The 22,269-nt window shown below is 36.6% G+C and overlaps 1 protein-coding gene across 1 annotated transcript in view; it reads left to right on the forward strand.

Moving 5' to 3' along the window:
* Nucleotides 1-17,204, forward strand: part of RFX6 (regulatory factor X6) — a 55,615-nt gene extending 38,411 nt beyond the window's left edge. The window contains exons 10-19 of the mRNA XM_019741337.2: nucleotides 1,209-1,258; nucleotides 3,439-3,598; nucleotides 4,543-4,687; nucleotides 7,213-7,322; nucleotides 8,920-9,037; nucleotides 10,504-10,626; nucleotides 11,300-11,506; nucleotides 12,626-13,138; nucleotides 13,963-14,175; nucleotides 16,562-17,204. Of these exons, the coding sequence (XP_019596896.2) occupies nucleotides 1,209-1,258; nucleotides 3,439-3,598; nucleotides 4,543-4,687; nucleotides 7,213-7,322; nucleotides 8,920-9,037; nucleotides 10,504-10,626; nucleotides 11,300-11,506; nucleotides 12,626-13,138; nucleotides 13,963-14,175; nucleotides 16,562-16,737 (1,815 nt within the window). The 3' untranslated portion in view covers nucleotides 16,738-17,204. The remainder of the gene's footprint in view (nucleotides 1-1,208; nucleotides 1,259-3,438; nucleotides 3,599-4,542; nucleotides 4,688-7,212; nucleotides 7,323-8,919; nucleotides 9,038-10,503; nucleotides 10,627-11,299; nucleotides 11,507-12,625; nucleotides 13,139-13,962; nucleotides 14,176-16,561) is intronic.
* Nucleotides 17,205-22,269: the final 5,065 nt, after the last annotated feature.

The following is a 22,269-nucleotide window of genomic DNA, read 5'->3' on the forward strand; positions in this document are numbered from 1 at the left end:
AAAGAGAGCAAGGATTGTCTCATTTTTCTGGGTTGAGTAAGAATATCATTATTTAGAGGGAAAAGGATTAGTTAGCACTAATATTTAAGATTTGAGAGCATAACCATAAAGGGGAAGGAAGGTAGCGCCAAGAGTGAGTATAAGAAAAAACTTGGGGGTTGGGGGGGTCGCGGCCAGTTAGCTCAGTTGGTTGAGCATGGTGGTAATAACACGAAAGTTGCTGGTTTGATCCCCGCATGGGCCACTGTGAGCTGCGCCCTCCTTAAAAAAAAAGAAAAAAAGAAAAAAGACCTGGGGCTCATGCACACGTATTAACCACCATCAAGATAAAGCTGTTGGGACTGTCATTCAGTGACTCCAAGAGATATACTTTTCCCCCCCCGAATGGTCTATTTCTTTGACTCTAACACAAAAATCCCGAGTTTAAGTACCTTTAAATAAACCAAGTTTCTCCTCTTCATGGAGAACCCATGGAGGCACAAGTGAGCGCTGTAAATAGAGGAGTGAAAGATGAGCTTCTGCCAGATCTTCATCCCCCCCTAGAGAGTGATCAGCTTTTAGTCCATAAAACAGTACATGATTGCCAAGGCCAATCCATTGGTGACTCACATACTGCATATATAATTACTGCATATGCGTATACAGAATATGTGTGCATTTTGCTGGTAGACTAAACAAGCCATCATAGATTAGTGTCTACCCACATTTAGAAATATTTTCTATAGACCTCTTGGTCCTCTTTCCCAGGTTGGCCCACTCACTTCATTAGCCAGCCTAGTGGATCCGCACTGCTCCTGTCTCATCTGGTTCCCGACCTCCTTTATTCATCATAATTTTTCCTGAGCTGGGATCAGTCAGCACTAATTTCTTCTTCCTACTAGTTCTCATGTTACCCATGTTTAGGGCTCAGTCTAGCCCTTTCTTTTCCGTATTCTTTCTGTTCTTATAATTAACTCTCTGTACCTAGTATGTGAGTGTCATTTGGTTAACCTAGTAATTTTAATGATTTTCAGATCTCCTCCTCCCCCTGCCTTTCACACACACACACCCCTCATGTATTCATTCACTTTAGAGATAAAAGTACAACTTTCAGAAAAGAGTAAACATGTTATTTTCTAGAAAGCTAGGAATAAAAATAATTGACAAATAATACGTCTTTCTATAGATATTCTAAGTGTTTATGTTAACTATCTTTTGCTGTGATTAAGGTTCTTACAGATGTACTCATTCCTGCAACAATGCAAGAAATGCCTGAAAGGTAGGTTCAGTCAATAAAATATGATAGTTTCTTAGTATAGGGTTTAACATTATACATTACATTAAAGGAAAACATTAAGTAGAAATTGATTCATTTACCAACATTATCTTCCTGTTCCTGTCCCTTTGTTTTAGCTGGAAGAGAGGTGCGTTAATCCTAATATTTGAACCTCAGTGAACAAAATTGATGGAACATCCTGAAATCCCTTTAATTTGAGAGGTGCCCAAGTGAAAAATAAATATTTAAGTGTGGTTGACCTTCAAAACACTAAGTTTATTAATGGAGACTGGCTAGAGGAAGATAGATGGGGATAATTCATGGAAAATAACCACAATGATAAAACTATAAGGAAAATTATTTTATCTTTATTATTAACTTTGTGCTTAATTGCAAACGCAGGAATAGCACAATGGAATTACTACCTCCTTTTAACAAAAACTAAGGTCTCAAATAGTTTATTGACATGATACCTGAAGATTTTTCACAAAGTGTTTTCCAACATGAGAACCAATAGAAACCTTAAAAGAAGCCATATTTTTCTTTGAAAACAAAGTGTAATAATGAAATTTATTTTAGTATTTTAGAGCACAAATACATGTGGGCATAGTTGGTGCTCAATAAACACATGCTGATTAATAAACAAGTTTTATTTTTGATTTACTCTTTCCTCTAGATTCTTTTTTTTGTATCATAGTTGATAATGACCTGGTCAACAGTTTCTTTAAAATATGAATTTGTAGTCTTTAAACATCTAATCTGTGCTCTGAATTAGGTACACTTAACACTTCCATGTCACAGCAGAATGGCTGTGCTTCCTTAGTGGCAGGCATCCAGCCATGTGACTAATGGTTGTGTTTATTAAACACAACACAAGCTTTGAGACTTTGCATAAATTATTTCACTTAGTTCCCACAATATGTCTTATTTGTTTCCATTAATCTTTCTTAAATGTATGTATTATTTCAATGTTTAATATTTGAAGTTTTCTGGGTCTTCATTTAGAAGTTTGGTGATGTTTTTGTGACCAGGAATTAACTCTTCTTTATATCTGTCTATGGTAAAATTGGTTTCGTTGTACATTGTTTTGCTTAAAGTAACAGATTCCAAAAATCTATTGATGACCTTAAGTGAGGACTTACTGTATACATTTTAAAAAATGGAACCATAGTATACATACTATGGCAAAATACTGTGAAAAAATCTTTCCTTATTAACAAATATAAGATCAATATTAACTTTTTAAAAGGTTGTATAGATTTCTAGCATCTGAAAAATACTATCTTTAACTGTATTTAAACAATTCGTTATCATTGAACAATTGAAGTTTTTAAAACTTGTCTGACTAGTCCAGAGTAGGTATCATGATCCCAAATTCACAAATGAAGGATGTGGGTGCATAAAGAAGTTAATTTATTTGTTTATTGTTTTTTATTTAATTTATTTTGAGTCAGCTAATTAGTAAGAAGCAGGGCCTATATTTTAATTGAAGTCTGTTTAAATCCAAACTGCCTACTCTTTTTCCTGATCACATCTTTGTCTCCAACGTATGCTCTACCTCAAATATATTTAAATTTGTTTTGTTGAGATATATTCGGTAGATTGTTGATTGATTTTTTAATTTTTATATGTACTCATAGTATAAACACAACAAACATTTGAGAAATAGGGTCCTCTAACTAGTACATTTTTTATTATTTACTGCACAGTTATATTTGGATTACAAGAATATGTAACTAGAAACGTAATATTAAATACCTGAGATGATGTTATAGTCCCAATGTGATGGGCTCTTAAGAAGCCAAGATATGCAAAATCAACTGCATACTTACATTTTCTCAGAAATATGTTATAGAAAATGATTGAATCATGAGTTAATATCGATAATAAAGTATTATTTATTGAGCAGCTAAGCACTTTCCATGATTTATTTCAAATAATCCTCATAATAATTTTGTGACATGGATAGTATTCTTATTCCCATTTAACACATGAGGAAACTGGAGCTTGAGAAGATTGAGTAATTGGACCAAGATGATAAACGGCAGGCCTAGGCTGACTCAAAAGTCCTGCTGTTGGAATCATAGAATAATTGTATACCTCCATTAAACTACATTTATTTAATGTATTTTCAACAACTTAGCATTTAACATATAGTTTTTTGTTGCTTTTTTTTTTGGTAGCTTATTAGCAGACATAAGAAATTTTGCTAAAAATTGGGAACAGTGGGTTGTTTCATCCTTGGAAAACTTGCCAGAAGCTCTGACTGACAAGAAAATACCTATTGTGCGAAGATTTGTATCTTCTCTGAAACGACAAACATCTTTCTTACATCTTGCTCAGGTACGTTAGTAAGCTGAGGATATTTGAGTCACCAAATCAGCAGAGTGAGGAACTTTCAGAGATTGGAGACGAAGTAGACAAGTAAATGCTGTATGAGATCACAGAGTGAATGATAGAGCAGAGGAATGGTATTAGTGGATAAACTGATGAAATTAGAATTATTTCTATAGTTTAGTTAATAGAATCATACCAAGGGTAATTTTCTGATTTGGGTAATATATAATAGTTATATAAGATGTTAACATTAGGAGAATCTGGATAGAAAGTATATGGAGATATGGTTGGTCCTCTGTATCCACAGGTTCCACATTCCCTGTACTCTACACTAACTTTGCAATATTTTTATAGATTTAAAGTTACTTCAAGGTAAAAGTAAAAATAAAATTCTGAATACAATGTAAAATGTAGCTCTTATTTGCCACATGAATCCAATGAATAAAAATTAAGTTTATAAGGAATGAGCCTGTGTGATATTTGATATAATGAAACCCACAAAACCAACACATTTTTAAATTACCTTCTAATTTGGCTCTCTTAAATAGGGAAGAAAAAAAGTAATTCTTAAATTAGAAATATGTATTTGTTTATTGTTAAGGTATATTTTCCCTCCCCTCGAATGATCATTTGTTTTATGAAGGTTTCTAGCTCTCTAAATTTTAAAAGACTAGCTTGGAATAGTTCCAGATAAGAAATGTAATATATGTAAAATCCTTATTTTATGACCACGAATTAAAAAATTTATTTTCTAAGTCCAAAATAGTTTTCAAACCTTTAACAGAGATGATCATGAGTCCAGTTACTGCTTTTTAGCTTTAAAATAGCAAAACAACAATTTATGATACTTTTCCCTGAAGGAACTATTTCTCTAGAAGCTAAAACTCTCCTTTAGATAGACTATCACTGATATAGTTCACTGATTTTTTTCTTTAACTTTTTCTACACAGATTGCCAGACCAGCTCTCTTTGACCAGCATGTTGTGAATTCTATGGTGTCTGATATTGAAAAAGTTGACTTGAATAGTATTGGATCTCAGGCCCTTCTCACCATTTCGGGCAGCACAGACACCGAATCTGATATCTACACTGAACGTAAGTCTTCTCCTTTTGTTCAGAGCAGGGTTTCCCACCCTCGGCACTATTAACATCTTGAGCTGGAGAACTCTTAGTTGGGTTGTTATCCTGTGCATTGTGGGATGTTTAGCAGCATCCCTGGCCTCTACCCACTAGCTGCCAGTGGCATCTTCCCCCCAGTTGTGGCAACCAAAAATATCTCCAAGACATTGTCAAATGTTCTGCCCTTGGACTACAAAATCATATCTGTTTGTGAAACCTGGTTCATAGAAACATTTTTAATAAAAAAGTGTTCTCTATTAAAAAACAGTTGTACTTACTCATAGTGGAAAACCTGGAAAATATAGAAAAAATTAAGAGGAAATGAAAAGGCATCCATAATCTCATTGCCTAGATGTTACCAAAATAGAAATAACCTGGAAGTAATAAGAATGGTCTTGAGTTTTGTGAGTTTTCCTTCAGTTTTGCATTACATGCATATACATTTCCATATGTTAAACACTGTTGGCATCATATGGTGTGGATACATATCAGAATATCTCCATATAATACTGTTTTTCAAACAAAGGCTCTCTGATCACGTTTGGACTACCTGACAGAACTTACCAAGCTAATATGCATGACTGGACAACCAGACTCGATTTCCAAGGGATAACAGCCCACTATCTGTCCCTTCCTTTCTCTATGAAAAGACAAAAAAAATGCAGCCTCATATAGGCTATAATACCAACAGTGGACTGCTCTCTGGGACAGTCCAACCTCAGCCCTGCTTTTTGTTTCTTAGCATAAAATTATACTACCCTTTGAAACTCAGTAAACCTTGAATTCTGTAATGAAATTATAATCCTAAACTGCTCTTTCATTTATTTATTAATTTTTTATTAGTTTCATGTATACAAAACACTGTAATAGTCAGACATTTATCATTTACACCCCTCACAAAGTGATAACTCCCCTCCCCCAATCTACTACCCTTCTGACATCGCATACAGCCATTACATTTCCACTGTCTCTATTCCTTATGCTGTACTCCACGTCCTGTATACATATTACTATATGTATACATATTAAATTATATACATATTAAATTATAGTTGACATTCATTATTATTCAGATTCAGCTTCAGGTGTACACTGCAGTGGTCAGGCATCTACATCATCCCTGAAGTGGTCTCCCTAATACGACAAGTGTCCATCGGATACCCTACAAAATCTTTACAACATTATTGATTACATTCCCCAAACTGTCTTTCGTATCCCTATGGCAATCTTGTGGTTACTGATGGTGCTTCCTAATCCCCTCACCTTCCCCTTTATCCCCACCCCCCCCCATCTAGCAACGCTCAGTTTTTCCTCTATGTCTCTGAGACTGTTTCTGATTAGTTTGTTCATTTATTCTATTCTTTAGATTCCACGTATAAGTGAGATCATATGGTATTTGTCTTTCTCTGTCTGACTTATTTCACTTAGCATAATGTTTTCTAATCCAGTTTTTTTAATACAGTCATCTACTGATGGGCATTTTGGTTGTTTCCATGTCTTAGCTATTGTGAATAGCACTGCAATAAACAGGGGTGCATAGATTTTTTTGAATTAGCATTTTGGAATTCTCTGGATAGATACCCAAGAGTGGAATTGCTGGGTCATAAGGTAGTTCCAGTTTCAATTTTTTGAGATACCGCCATACAGTGTTCCATAGTGGCTGCACCAATCTGCAATCCCACCAACAGTGCATGAGGGTTCCATTTTCTCCACATCCTCACCAGCACTTGTTGTTTGTTGATTTATTGTTGTTAGCCATACTGACAGGAGTGAGGTGGTATCTCATTGTGGTTTTTATTTGCATTTCTCTAATGATTAGTGAGGTTGAGCATTTTTTCGTATGTCTGTTTGCCATCTATATGTCCTATTTAGAAAAATGTTTTTTCATGTCCTCTGCCCATTTTTTAATTGGATTGTTTGGTTTTTTTTTGGTGTTGTTGACTGAGTTTTTTAATAAATTTTGGATGTTAACCCCTTATCAGATATATCATTGACAAATATCTAAACTGCTCTTTTAAGTTTTACATGATAAAAGCTATTTGTGTAAGTGGCTTAATTCTGCAATACAGAATTTAATTTTTGCTAAAGATAAATAACATTTCATAAAGCAGGAAATCAATAAGCTTAGTTCATTCTTTAGCTTTCAACTAAACTGCTGCACTTAATGAAAGCATTGGATTTAAAACAAATAATCAACTATATTGACAATGTACTCTTCCCTAGTATATATATACTTATGTAATATAAAACCTATATTTTAATATATACCAAGGAACACAGACTTATGACTAAAATTTTGAAGAGTAACATACTAAGGATATTTTTGTTACTGTTCTCAGAATATGAAATTAATTTCTTTAACACATCTAACTCAATTTACCTGCCTTTCCCTTTTATGATATAACATTATTAATGATTCCTAGTTTTAAGTTTTCTCTGACATTCAAAGTATAATGCAACAGTCTGCCTTTTTCTTTCTTTTTTTTTTTTTTACATTATAGATGACTCTATCACAGTGTTCCAAGAACTGAAAGATCTCCTTAAGAAGAATGCCACTGTGGAGGCTTTTATTGAATGGTTGGATACTGTGGTAGAGCAGAGAGTTATTAAGGTACTTTTTAATGACAGTCATTACATTTTTTTTTTGTTGTTAATAAATGCTGAACTGGCTGTAATTACTTACTGCGGGGGCAAGGTGTCAGGCTGTGTGAAAAAATGCATTCGAAGCCCTACAAATAAGGCAGCCCAGATATCAAAATTAGGAATATGCCAGATTTGAGAGCACTGGGCGTGGATTCAATTCTATCTACCCTTTTATGATGAAAGGCTACTAGACACTACAGTAGACCCCCTTATCCATGATTTCACTTTCTGTGGTTTCAATTACCTGAAGTCAACCATGGTCCAAAAATATTAAATGGAAAATTCCAGAAATAAACAAGTTATAAGTTTTGCACTGTACTGAGGAACATGATGAAATCGTGCACTGTCCCATTCTGTCCTGCCCAGGATGTGAATCATCCCTTTGTCCAGCATATCCGTTCTGTACACGCTCCCTGCCCATTTAACTGCTTAGTAGCCCTCTGGGTTATCAGATAGATTATTGCAGTATCGCAGTGCTTCTGTTCAAGTAACCCTTATTTTACTTAATAATGGCCCCAAAGTGCTAGAATAGCGATGCTGGCAATTTGGACCTGCCAAAGAGAAGACATAAAGTGCTTCCTTTAAATGAAAAGGTGAGTACAGTACAATAAGATATTTTGAGAGAGAGAGAGAGAGAGAGACCATGTTCATATAACTTTTATTACAGTATTATAATTATTCTATTTTATTATTAGTTTTTGCTGTTAATCTCTTACTGTGCCCAATTTATAAATTAACCTTTATCACAGCTGTATGTATAGGAGAAGACTTAGCATATGCAGGGCTTGGTAGTAGCTGCAGTTTTAGGCATCCACTGGGGGTCTTGGAACGCATCCCTCCCAGATAAGGGGGGACTACTATATGCCTTCCCTATCAGTCAATACAGTTACAGCTGAGTAACATCAGCAGTGAAAGATAAACTTAGAAATTGGAAAGATTCTGGCCTTTTCTAAAAAGCAAGTTTCCATAAGTGCTGACAGAAATATGGTTTTAAGTATTTACATTTTTGAGTTCTAGGAACTCTGCATTTTGTGTTTTCTATGTAGTTTCTTCAACTCTTTCAATTAACCTTCAAGTCATCCATCATGAAACAAGACAATAAGAACAAATATATCCATCACTAGTTGATGTTAGCTATTCCATATCAAGAAAACTACTTATAGTGTAGGGACTTTTTTTCCTCCTGGAAGGAAAACAGATTATCATTCAGGACCAGAGAAGTCAGAGTTAATCATTCACAGAAATATATAACCCTTCCTACACACTTCACCTTCTGTTCTGTCAAAGGAAAATTAAGAGATAAAATATTTTGACAATTATTTCATTTTGTTGTCCAACTCTATTAGGTAACAAATCCATACAGAATAAAGATCTATTAAATTTAAAAATGACGCAAAGATGGGCTAAAAAGAATATCCCTGGAGGAATCCTTTTAATTAATGAAACAAATGGCATCCAATGCCATCTGTCTATTTATCAGTTTATCTACCCCTTGGTCTTATGTAGGATGCATGTAGTAACGAGATGACAGATTTTATAGTTCCGTTTTATTTCTTTACTTTTAGACCAGCAAACAAAATGGAAGATCATTAAAGAAGCGGGCTCAGGACTTTCTGCTGAAGTGGAGCTTTTTTGGTGCTCGAGTAATGCATAACCTCACCTTGAACAATGCCTCCAGTTTTGGTATCCTATGTGCTTTATAAAACTCTTCTCAAATGAATTGTACCGTTTGTCCCCCAGTCACATTTCCCATCAATTTTTAAACATGTGGCATTGTCATCTCTGAAACCACATCTGAGCATTGAGCCAGTAGAAACTGGTAATTATGAGTCTAGGTTTTGGAGTCAGACTACATGCAGAATTCAAACCTAATACTGCTTTTCTTTGGCTTGGCCTTTAACCACGCTAGTATGCTCATCATAGAAGGGGGAGAATATTCCTTTTTTGGGTTGTGTAGGCATTTGAGTAAGATGATGCATATAAAAACATCACCCGGCATATAAAAACATTGCCTAGCACCCAGTAAACATTTAATGAATAACACCTATTATCATCACATTCCATCAGTGCTTGGATAAATGTTCTCTATTAAACAAGCAAATAAACAAGAATTAATATGTTAATTTCCAGTGGCACTACTCATTGCAATATGGCAAATTTTTGCATCTTTTTTATAGCTGCACTCCAGGAATCAAAGAGCAGCTTAGAAGACATGCTCTCATGTTTCCAAAACATCTTTCATGATGTATATGACTTGTGAAACAAATTGAGCCCAATTTGCTTTTTCAAAAATTAAATACCTTTTTCCCCCTAAACTTTCTGGATTCATATTAGTTTGTTATAATATTATTTCATAGACAGTACTACTCCTTTTAGTAGTTGCATTTTGAGAAATCCTCACATTACAAAATATCTTATAATTAAATTGTTTTTACTGATTTTTCAATAGAATTAAATAAAATCAGTGAACTTGCATTGAGGGATGAACAAAATATTGAGTCTATTATTTGAAATATCTTGCTTAGATTTAAGGTTTCTTAAAATATACAACACTGAAGCCTGACTTTATTATTAAGAAAGACTCTTACTGGGAAATCTGTTGAATAGTTAAGAGAAGTTTAGGTTTTCCAAGATAGTTTCTACATGAAAATTACTCTTTTGCTTCTTTTCAAATCAAAGACTATTTTGTTTCAGTCTGTAAAGACATCTTAATACTTTTTTCAGAACGTGTTGGCCATTGTCTAATTATTTGGTGTAAAGTAAACAGAAACAGAGCAGAATAGAGCTTATTCTCCCCAGGTTAAAGCTTATCACACTCCGTCCAGTGTGTGCCCTCTTAAAGCATAAAGCATGTCTCACTTTCATCCGTATTTTCCTTTGATGTAATTAGTGGCCAAAGAGCTGGCAGGACAGTACACACAGGGAGCTGGGCAGGCGGTGCACAGAAAGATTAGAGACCCAGGTTAAGCATGTTGGTCTTAGCAGGTCATTTAAAGTCCAACAAGTATTTGTTTATTTCCGTGGCTCCTTGTAAAGTGTTTCGAGATGGTCACAAAGATAACGCGATTCTCCCTCTTTCTCTTTCCTTCTCTTTCTTGCCATTATTTCATCTCACAATGCTCTCTCTCTATTCCCAACCCATAAACAAGGTTCTTTCCATTTGATTCGAATGCTTCTTGATGAATACATTCTCCTGGCCATGGAGACCCAGTTTAATAATGACAAAGAGCAGGAATTACAGAATTTATTGGACAAGTATATGAAGAATTCAGGTAACTGAAAATGTATACCTTGTTTTGCATATTTTTTTGTTTAAACCTAAGTTCTAAAATTCATAAGCACATGGTAAGTGGGTTTATAACAGTCTCAGAGTTTCCCCCCAAACATGTCACTGCTAACACAGTATATTAACACTATTGGAGCACTATTTTTTCTTTCCTAGAGACTACTCTTTTCTAGAGTAGTCAAAGTATTTTACTGGAAACTCTAAAGGCTACAAAATCAATGTTCTTAACTTCTGAGAATTTAGATTAAGTCAGAGAGTTGATTATAATACAAAAAAGATAACTATAATTCAAGACGACACGTGTAGTATACCACCTTATAAACAGTGTAGAAGTAAGTTCTACAGGAGTTTAGAGAAGGAAGGGTACATATCTATTTGGAATGTGGTGACTTGCAATTTGAAGGCTGTTCACTCCAGACTGGATTATTTAGTGTCACTCAGAACCTACCTACCCCCACAAATACACAGATTTAAGGTTTAAAAAAAAAACAAACTAGCACCACTACCAAGACCAAAAATCTGCCAGCCTTGTTTCCCATTGAATGCAATTCTCAGGAGTTTCCAGATTTCTAGCTCAACCATAAAACATTTCAGTTTGTTTCCTCGGGCTCATCTACCAGGAATATGTGAAGGATGTTAACTTCCCCATTACTTTCCAGATGCAAGTAAAGCTGCTTTCACTGCTTCTCCAAGTTCATGCTTTCTGGCAAACCGTCATAAGGCGAGCACTGTTTCCAGTGACACTGTGAAGAATGAAAGCCATGTGGAAACCACCTATCATCCTCTGCCATCCGGTCAACCCGGAGGTTTAACCTCTGCTCTGCACCCGTTCCCTGCTGGGAATACAGACAACATGCCACTTACAGGTAGGCTGAGAAACAACTTAGAAAACCGCTCAGGCTTCAATAGATCTCACAGGAGCCTCCTCCTTTGTTTTCTTAAAACTGTTAACCTTCAGGCATTCCAAGAATAAAAAAGGCTTATGTTAACTGACTTATAATAAAGGTTTATAACATTTTTGTGATTTTCAGCATTTGTTATTCACATTTTTACCAATGCCATTATTAACACAGGTATCACATCGTCACACACTCTCTTAGTTAGATCAGAAGTACAAATAATTAGTTATCTTTATTTAGTGGAAGAAAAATTAGATCTTTGCTCATAAAATCCTAAAGGTACTTTGAGAGTCAAAAAAATGAGCTGCTTATTGATTTTTGGCTTTTGAGGAGAATTTGTTTCTCCTCCATGAAAAGATGGATTTGGCCATTTTAGGATAACCATGATAATAATTTTCTTCTTTGGTCTGAGGTCCCTTTTGTGTCAATCTTAATGTTTAGTGGCTTGAACTAGCTACTAGATAATTTCTTAAGTCTGATTATTGACTTATGTCCTTTCTAAACCCTTTTATATACATTACTTCATTGGACACAAAGAATTTTAAACCTGGAAGAGTCTTATAGTCCAGGGGCTTAATTCCACCAGTGAGGAACCGGAGGCCCAGGGAGTTGGTGGCATTTATAACTCGGTGTTCATCACTGGTGTTTGCATAATATTTTGAATTGGCTGCATTGAAGCCATGGTCATTTTGACATTATTGCTTTTTCTTTTACCCTAAAAACCAACCATTTAACATTCAGCTTGTTTTTTAATTATGGAGAAATGTGAACAGGAGACCCCCACCCCGACCCTTTGCTGTTCCTGAGTCTGAGTTCTAACCATCTCTGTGGAAGCATGAAGACATCCCAGACTTTCTTCCACAGTCACTAACTCTAGTAGTCTCCCCTGTTGTAAAATATACATGTACTGTGATGGTGTTTTTAAACCTAGGTTTTTGATGTTCCCCAGTTCTGTTACTTTTGGAGGGTAGGAATGAACCAAGTTGGAAAAAGGGTATACCAATACATCTTTTGAATTATTTTTAAAGATGTGAGCCCATCTATTTCAATATGCCATTAGGTAATGCTCTGATAATTTTTTCCTAGGTCAAATGGAGCTTTCCCAGAGCTCTGGTCATCTGATGACACCACCCATTTCTCCAGCCATGGCAAGCCGAGGAAGCGTCATTAATCAGGGGCCAATGGCAGGAAGACCCCCAAGTGTGGGCCCAGTGTTGTCAGTCCCGTCACACTGCTCAACATTCCCAGAGCCCATTTATCCTGCTCTCCCTCAAGCCAACCATGACTTTTATGGGACCAACTCTAACTATCAGACTGTATTTAGGGCACAGCCTCATCCCTCATCGGGACTCTATCCTCATCGCCCCGAGCATGGCCGGTGCATGGCCTGGAGTGAACAGCAGCTCTCTAGAGACTTCTTCAGTGGTACCTGTGCTGGGTCTCCGTATAACTCTCGGCCACCTTCCGGCTATGGCCCATCCGCACACAACCAAGACTCACACAGTATGCAGTTTTTAAATACAGGAAGCTTCAATTTCCTGAGCAATGCGGGGGCTGCCAGCTGTCAAGGAGCAACATTGCCTCCTAATTCACCTAATGGTATTCACATTTTTAAAGACTTTTTCCTGGCTTTTGAGTTGGTAATAAGACAAATCAGACAGTGAGTTCTACCTCTGCTGAGCAGCAAGTTATCCCATGTAAAGCTTTTAAAGATTATGGAATCTTAGACATTTAGAGCTAATTTCTGCCACATACAAACTTATCTCTAATTCTTGTGGCTTTCTTAAAGTTGCCCTTTTAAGTGCCACACATGATGAAAAAAATATGTCAAACCATATGTTTGAGACCGAACTTAATAGCCCAAAAGAAGAACGTCTGTCCTTTGGAAATATTTTTAGTGATTTTTTTTTTTTTCTCCCAAGAGAATTAGCAGCAGATCTTAAAGACTAGGACCAAAAGTATGTCCCCTGTAAGGCTGATAAAACAGTTAGGGAGCTGGAAAGATCTATGGACGTCTTTACCCACCAAATTAGGCTCTGTGGCCAATACTTCTCTCAGAAACGTGAATCTATAAATAAAATTGGTAGCTGACAAGTAGTGTAATCTCTGTGAGAGGCTAATAGTGCTTTTTTTTTTTTTTCCATAGGCAGATCTTAATAATTTAGCTAAGGGAAATACAAGAGAGATGTAGTCTTATATCTCAAAATTAATAATAGAATTTTGTTTTCAAAAACAAAATACAGCATAGTGAACCATGTCCATATATGAGTACAAATTCAATTCTATGGTAAATGTAGATGTGAATGTAATATTTACAGTATGATATCTTTAGGGGTCTCCCCTATCATCTTGTCCCTTTTTTCCCCTCCTGGAATATTCTTTATAATAAGTTAACAGTCCGTTCTTGACATTTTCTGTTACAGGATACTATGGAGGCAATATAAACTACCCAGAGTCTCATAGACTTGGATCGATGGTGAATCAACACGTTTCTGTCATCAGCAGTGTTCGCTCACTGCCTCCCTACAGCGACATCCATGATCCGCTTAACATTTTAGATGACAATAGTAGAAAGCAGACCAGCTCGTTTTATGCAGACACATCACCTTCAGTTGCATGTCGAACTCCAGTAGTAGGTAAATTATTTTAGTTTTCAAAAAACATTTTTAAAAGTTGTTAAGCTCAGGTATGCAGAATTACTGTGGAGGGTTAACTGGGTACTCATGTTCCTACAGCTGATTTATCACTTTGGTTCTGATGTTATAGTTTGGTATCTTTAAATAACAGGTTTACCATTTCTCAGTATATATGGCACTAAAAACCTACTGCTGGATCTGTTATTCTTTCCAAAAAGAATAGCTGGCATCTATTATGTAAGCAAAAATTAATGTAACCTGTCAAAAACAGTCTAAAAGACTGTAGGTTTTACAAGGGCAACAATTATGTCTTTTCCTCACTCTCTTGTTCATGGTTGGACCTGTAGGCAGTGCCGAGAGGTGTCTTTAGGACCCCATAATCTCCCTAAACCCTAAAACCACTCTAAGTTTAAAAAAATGGTGACTTGTGGTAGAAGTTACTATTACTTTCTCAATTGTATGCAAAATGTGATTAGCTACTTCTGTAGAAAATGTTTATTTTTATTGTTTTAGAACATACAGTTTCAGTAAAAATGAGCAAAACAGTGTGTTTGCCGTGAAGTTCCCCAGCATCTTTTTCCACCCAGGTTGCTGTCCCTAAAAAAATCCTGCAACTTGTCCTAGATGCATCACCAGCATCCAGCAAAGTGTCTGCCATGTAAGAACTCAAGAAATCAGTGAGCTGAATAAGGGGCAAAACATATACAGATAGATTCAGTTTCTAAAATCACTAACAAGGTATCACAGGGCAAGTATACATCCACGAAAATATCAAGGCAGAGTGTTAATGTATCTATGAGAGGGTTAAAATCTTCCAGTGAAATTGGTGTTAGACTAGAATAAATAGAGGGCTTTGACACCCAACCAGAGCATAAGGGAAAGTGAGATAAATTCCATCTCTCCCCACTCAGTGTGCTTTTCCAATAATTCAAGAGGAAGCACTTCTGTTCCTGTGACCATCACAGATGCTCCCTGAGCAGTCTAGCAGCGCATCTCATGCTATCTGCAGATGGTCATTGCTTCTAGGTTACTCTAATGAAGCAGAAAATTCCACTTCAGGAAGTTTCCTCACCGTGAGACTAAAATGTACCGTGTTGCTATTGTTACTATTAGTTCTGTTTACTTGCAGAGATAATAGAAGCTTTGATGGAACATAGCTTGGGTGTCGGATGGATTCTAAGCTTAAATTGTTAGAGCTGGCTTACAAGTCAATTGCATACGAGGCTTCAGGGCAAAAAGAGGGAATAAAGTAAGTGGGTAAGTAGTGCAAGGGAAATAAGGATCCACCTTAAGTTTCCTGAGTTATAAAGCTTAGTTTCTGGTGACAGAGAAGATGGTAGAACAATAAGAAAAACAGCAATGAGAAGGCAGCAACCATAAATGCAAGACATGTAGTGTTAGTGATCCAGTTACTCAAATTTTTTGAGAACCTACTATGCACCAAACTTCCTTCTAGGTGTGCGGGTATAGTGGTTCTCAGGCTAGAATTCCTGCCTGTAAGAAGTTCACATCTTAGTCAGGGGAGATAAGGCAAGGAATATATAAACAAATGTATTAAAAAGATAATTTCAGGTACTCTGAAGCCAACTAAATAAGTTAAAATGACAGATAGTAATGGAGGAGCTGCTTTTAGGTAACGTAGTTGGAAAAGTAAACCTCAGATGGAAACATTGGAGTTGAAAGCTGAGTGATAAGGAGACAATGAGAAAATCTGATGATGGAGTTGTAGGCAGAAGAAAGAGGAAGTGTGTAGTCTCTGAAATGGGAATGAGGTCAGGAAGTTTAATGCGCAGAAAGAAGGTCAGTATGTTTTGAGTATGGTGAGTGAAGAAGAGAATGGAGTAGAATAAGTCAAAAGGCAGAGATCAATTCATACAGCATATTATGAACTGGGGCAAGGAGCCCGGATTTTGTTCTAAGAGTAATGCGAAGTCCTTGTAGCATTTGAGAAGAGTGACGATCTGATATACACTTCAGCAAAATTATCCTGGCTCTCTCTGCAGGTGAGAAGGTAGGTCAAAGGTGAGAGTCACACGACTAGTTAGGAGTTTGCTGTGTTGGTCCTGTAAGAACCTGGTGGTTTGGACGACAATTGTGGAGATGCAGATGGAAAGAGGAGGTGTATTGGGTATATCTTTTGATGGTAGAGTTATGTGAATTTAAGTTTGATATTGAGTTTTCATTGTGAACTGTAGGGAAGAAATAAATTCTGGAAGAATAACAAGGGGAAAAAGTACAAGAGGATGGCTTTGAGAAACCACACATACTCAAATTTAGTACAGATCTGGGAGCTAAATGCAAAAGTAAATAGAGGCTTAAAGTAAGTGGCACTTGCAGAGAAAAGAAAATGTCCATTTTCAATTGCTGATTATATTTTTCCTTACAGCATCCAGCTTGCAAACATCAATTCCTTCGTCCTCATCCCAGTGTATGTATGGGACTTCCAATCAATATCCAGCTCAAGAAACTCTGGACTCCCATGGAGCAAACGGGAGAGAACTGGTGTCCTCTTTACCTCCCATCAACACTGTGTTCATGGGAACAGCAGCTGGAGGCACTTAAACCAACAGTGTTGAAACTTTATAAATCTCTACTGCTCAAATATTATTCATTCAGACTGCTATCAGGGTAAAGAAAATGGAACACGCAGTGGCAGGACATTGCTTTTCAAGTCACTGGGACAAAACTATGGACAACTCCACAGTGAATAGAGATACCTGCAGAGTTTCCCTTGCACACAAATCGTTTAAAATGTGATCTCATTATTAATCATAGTTTCAAATATTATCAAATGGAACCAACCTAGCTTTGAAGATGCAAACATTTCAACTATGAAGATTTACTGTTTCACTTCCTAATTTATTGAAAATCTGTGTGCTGTTTCATCTTCAGTTTCTAAAACAGTGAAAAGTTTATTTAATGCCTTTAAAATACCTTTAATTTATTAGGATCTCAGATTCATTGTTTACTATCCCTTATTTGACAGAAAGTCAAATGTGTATGTTCTACCTCCTATGGAAATGTTTACAAGGTCAAGACTTAAATCCATTCAGCCTAGACCAAAGTTGCGTGACTTTCCATTCCTGTGCATTAGTGTGATGGTTTCTGTTACATAGCAGTATTCCAATTCTATGTAACTAATGGAGATTATAAATGCTTTCCCCCTTTATTTAAAAAAAGATAAGAGATAAAAGAAATAAAGTATGGAAATATTTTTAAAGGCTTGGTTGCTGTCAGGGCTGGGACTGTTTCTGAAGAATGCTGGGCAAAGCTGGTTGGTCAAAACACCATAATGCACCATATATGCATAATATCAAATCTATGCACATAAATATGGAGAAATTGTGACTTGTAGACTGTTGGAACTTCTACACACTTGGAAACAGTATTTAATCAAGTTCTTTGCTTATAAACAGAGTGAACGAGTGTTCAGGGATCATCTGAAGGCAAAGACAAATTCAGAAGTGAAGGATTCATTACATATAAATTAATACAATTCGATCTCCCCCCGTCCCCCTCCCCATCTAGCTCTTTTTCTTTTCCGTATGTCTTAGCTGAAAGTTCTGTTATAAGACTCATGCCTATAGTGGGAAACTTCCATTAACTTACAGGCTTCTCTTAGTCTTACGACAGGCCTCATTATTTGTATGAAGGATTTGGTTATTCTATAAGCCCTGGGTACATTATAAAAAGATCTGTAAGCCCCAAATACCCATTACACATCATGATGTAATTTGGTAAAGACAAACTGTAGAGTTGTTTTCAGCAAACAATAAACAATTATCTGTGGACTTGGAGTGTTGCTACCATTTGCTCCGTAGTATGTAGTTCATAAACTAATTGTGAAAAATTTTGCAACAGTAACAAATCATGACAAATAGCAAGCTTAAAGCTCTATTCTGTGCTACGATACTATTTTAAGAGTACGAAGGAGAGTGAAATTACTAAGTACTTGGACTGAAGTAGAAAACAATAGCTTTAAGAAGTATTTGGAAATAAGCCTTGAAAACCAAGAACAAACTTTCCTTTATAGTATAGTAATTAAATCTATATTCATCATCTGTTTGGTGTCAGGCACATTGGAAAACACACAGATGAAAATTGAAAGATGAAAAGACACTCACTGCCCATACGCACATACCTATAATAAGTTTTGATGGAATGATGAAGGAAGTAGAAGTGCACTGAGGATTTTTGAGTAGAAAAGCAATGTTGGAAAAATGATGATTGGGGCCATCCAGCAGCAGCTGGAGCTAGGAGGTGGACTGAGCAGGAATTAGCCTGAGAATGGGCCATTTGAGAGGCTGTTTCTCCCATCCAGATGTCCAGCGCAGAGACTATGTGGAAGCAGAGTGAGTGAGGAGGAGAGAGAAAGAAGCACGAGCATTTTTAAGAAACATGAGCATCATTTCAAAGAATACATTGAAGCACTGGTGACTGATTAGATGTAAGGAATGAAAAAAACAATATGTCAGCAGCGTCTCTAAGAGTTTTCCTTAACTCTTCACAAAGCCTTTCACTGTACATAGTCAACCCTATGTTGATATTCCCTTTGTACATGAAGGAAAATGATCTGGAGCAGGGAGAAGCATAATTATAAGACAAGTGACCGGTGTCTCTGGGTTTCTGCGCATCTGGCTGATAAAGTATTACATTTTGACTTCGAAAGGACTAACTCGCTCTTTTCCCCAGGCAGTGAGACTTGAGTTTACCTCTGTTACATGTTTAACAGCGTTTCTCATTTCTCAATGCAGGCACTATTGGCTTTAAGGCAGGATGGTTCTTTGTTTCACAGGACTATTCTGCATATTGCACAAGATTTAATATCCCTGGCCCTCAAACACTAAATACCAAAGCACACCCCACTGCCCCAGGCCTTGTGACAACCAAAAATATCTCCCACGTTTCCAAATGTCCCTGGAGAGGCAGTGCCACACCTGTATGAATTAAAGGTGACAGCACCTTTAATTGTACGTAGAAGGAACTCTAGACATTTCATACCTCTGTGCCCTTCAGCTACACTCATCATTTAAGAATCATTTCCTTCATGGATCTAAAGTTTGGATGCTCAAAGCATTTTCTGATCTTAGTATTCTTTAAATTAATTTAATATAGTTAAAGGATCTTGCCTAGCTTTTTAGTGTTTCTGTTTTTAAAAGTCTATATATTATTCTTCAAGTGAGTTTTAGAAGTTGTGGAGTATCAGTTATAATGAAGTGACCTGTTCAAGCTAATGCTTATGTGAAATGCAAAATTAAGGCTAGAAATAAAAAATGCTAGGTTTGTAATTCAATTCTTAGGGTACTATCATTCCAATCTTATGTTAGCTTCTGTTATAAAAGACATAATGAAAACTGAATGTTTCAATTAATTCAGTGGATTCTTAATACAATTCAGAGACCAAGAATCTGTTTTGTAACAACTTGAAGAAAAAATGAAACCCAGCTACGTCATCAACATAGAATCACAGATCAGAAGGGATCTGGTGTATTTTCTTCCTCCACGCAGTGTTGTACTAAGTAAGAGTTCTCCTCAATTACATGTTCCCAAGTATGCTTTCAGGACAGAAACGGTTTTTGTTTGTTTTTTAATTATTTAAGCTAAATTTCTATCACAGTTGTGATATAAAATCTTTCTCTTTGTTTCTGCTTTGAGAGAAAAGAGTCCATGCGGCTCTCAGGGTCCCACATGTTAAGAGCCCATTCTGGAAACGTGAAGGGGGATATTTTTCACTGCTATAATGTGTAAAGGAGGCAGGTGCACTGACTGGCATATAGTGTCAGGACCAGGGATGTGAATACTTTGCAATGTGTAGGACAGATTTGCACAACGAAGGATTGTTCCACTTTAAAAGCCAGTAACATTTGTATTAGAGAGATGGAGGTAGACCGGTGGGCTGTGAGGTGATTGTCCTAAAACTTTGCCCAGTAGTGGTACTCCATATTAAATGGTATCCAACTCAATCAGATAATCTCGTCAGGAACTGTGACTGTGAAACTCAGACACACAGCCTAGAGAAATAAACAGGCAGAGAAGTGAGGGGTGAGGGATGAGGGGTGAGGGATGAAGGGAGAGAGAAAGAGAGAGAGACAGAGAGAGAGAGGAACTTGAGAGAAGCTAAGTTCTAAGAGGGTCCAGTAGACAGCAGTGGGTAGTCCCCTCTAATGGGACACTGAGACAACAGGTCCCCAGACCAGAGCTGTGGCTGTGCCATCCTGACCAGTGAGGAACAATGCCCAATTCTCCTCTGTCCACTTGAATTTGTCCCTGGAGCGCTCAATGGATGCAGTCTCCATTTAGCTACTCAGAGCACAGCTGCTTTGACACATCACCAAGGCCCCCAAAACATGTGTTTCCTCATCTTTAGAAAAACTGGATAAACAATAAATTAGAGACCCAGTGATTATGGTTTTGAACCACTGAACCTATGCTCACACAAATGCAATTCACAAAACTAGGACAAAAAATATGCTAATTCTTTAAAGTCAGCCCAGGTAGTGCACTACCCTCAGCACCCCCCCTCCCCATACAGAAAGGGGGGGGGGAGGTCTTAGACGTAAATGAATTCTGACACCCATACCCAGAGTTCCAACTTGTCAAAAAATCAGGAGGCAAATGAGAGTGATATGTCTGAAGTCTCTGGAAAGGGATATTTCAGGTACTCAGATTTCTATACAACAGGCTAATATAGAACATCAGTTGTCCTACAAGTCTAACAATAACAGCTATGAACTCATAAGGTCTGGAGTAATAAACCGTTCATACTGTATTTTGAAGGTAGATTTACAATCCTAGGTGAGTTATAGAAATTTAAACAAAAACCTTCCAGAAAAGTAAACAATAGTGATTATGGCATACAGGACATTTTGTGCTATGGGAAAGATAAGAAATGATGAATATATAAAAGGTTATTGTGCTACCTCATTCAGTTATTGAAATCTAAATTAAATCCTTGGGTTTGTAAATGGCAGAGAACACGATTGTCTGTTCCAAAAGCACACTGATTAAGTGAAAATAAAATAAATTTCAGGTATTTCTTGATTATAGGCATTAGCAGTGGCGGGAAAAGATTGGTAGTTGTAAGTAGACGCCATTGAATAATCTCTGCACTATTTTTGAGATATTTGATTATGAAATAAGGTCTTATCTCTGTTCTGATTGGTAAAAAGATTCTCAATTCATTTTCTAACGTCAAAAATCTTATAAATAGTGCTTAATTTCTATTGATTTTTGGCTACATAGTACTATGGCAGAAATGTTTTCCATTATAAAAATAATCTCCAGAATGAGCACAATAATTTATTTAGTTTCTTTGTATAATCTAATCCAGTTGGAGAGATCTCTGATTTTTTTCCCCAAATTTCTCTTCTAGTGTCTATAATTTCAATCACATTCATGCAGATGTTTATGAGGATAAAATTGACAACTGATTAGTTTGACCCTTTTACTTGTAATATCAGATGGTTCTAGTAAAAGCTTTGGGAAGCTTTCGCTGGGAAGCTTTAGGCATATATATAAATGTAGACTACTTCTAGATTCCTTTTCCTATTGAAAATTTTATCTCATTATTTTATCTCAAGACTTAAAAGTCATGAAGGGCTTGAGTATTCTTAATGAAATGTCTTGGTAGTGTCCTTAGGTTTGGTTAGGTTTTGTTAAGGAGTTAATGTGTTGAAGGTCTCAAGAGATACTCTGTTTAATCTCACATTTTAACAAATATGTCAACTCACACTGGTGATAACAAGGACAGGCAACATCCTTCCTCTTATGGAGTTTACAGTTTATGAGGTAGGGCAGATATTAAACTAAACATTTATACAAGTAGTGACAATAAAGAAATAACTGACATTGTGAAAAGGAGTGAAGGTTGCCCAGAGAAATAATATTACAAGAGTCGGGCTCATGGAGATGTGTACAGGGCAGGGGTGGGGTCGGGAGAGGTAGTCGGGGAAACTTCTTGGGAGAAGTGATGTCCTGAGACCAGAAGAATAGGTGGAAAGTAGGTGATATTGGGGAATGAAGTTGTGGGGGGGAGGGTCACAGGCAGGACAAGTGTTTAGGGCAGGAATTCAGCATGTAAGGAACTTATGACTG

Source organism: Rhinolophus sinicus, linkage group LG05 (genome assembly GCF_036562045.2).
Source record: "Rhinolophus sinicus isolate RSC01 linkage group LG05, ASM3656204v1, whole genome shotgun sequence".
Classification (NCBI taxonomy): Eukaryota; Metazoa; Chordata; class Mammalia; order Chiroptera; family Rhinolophidae; genus Rhinolophus; species Rhinolophus sinicus.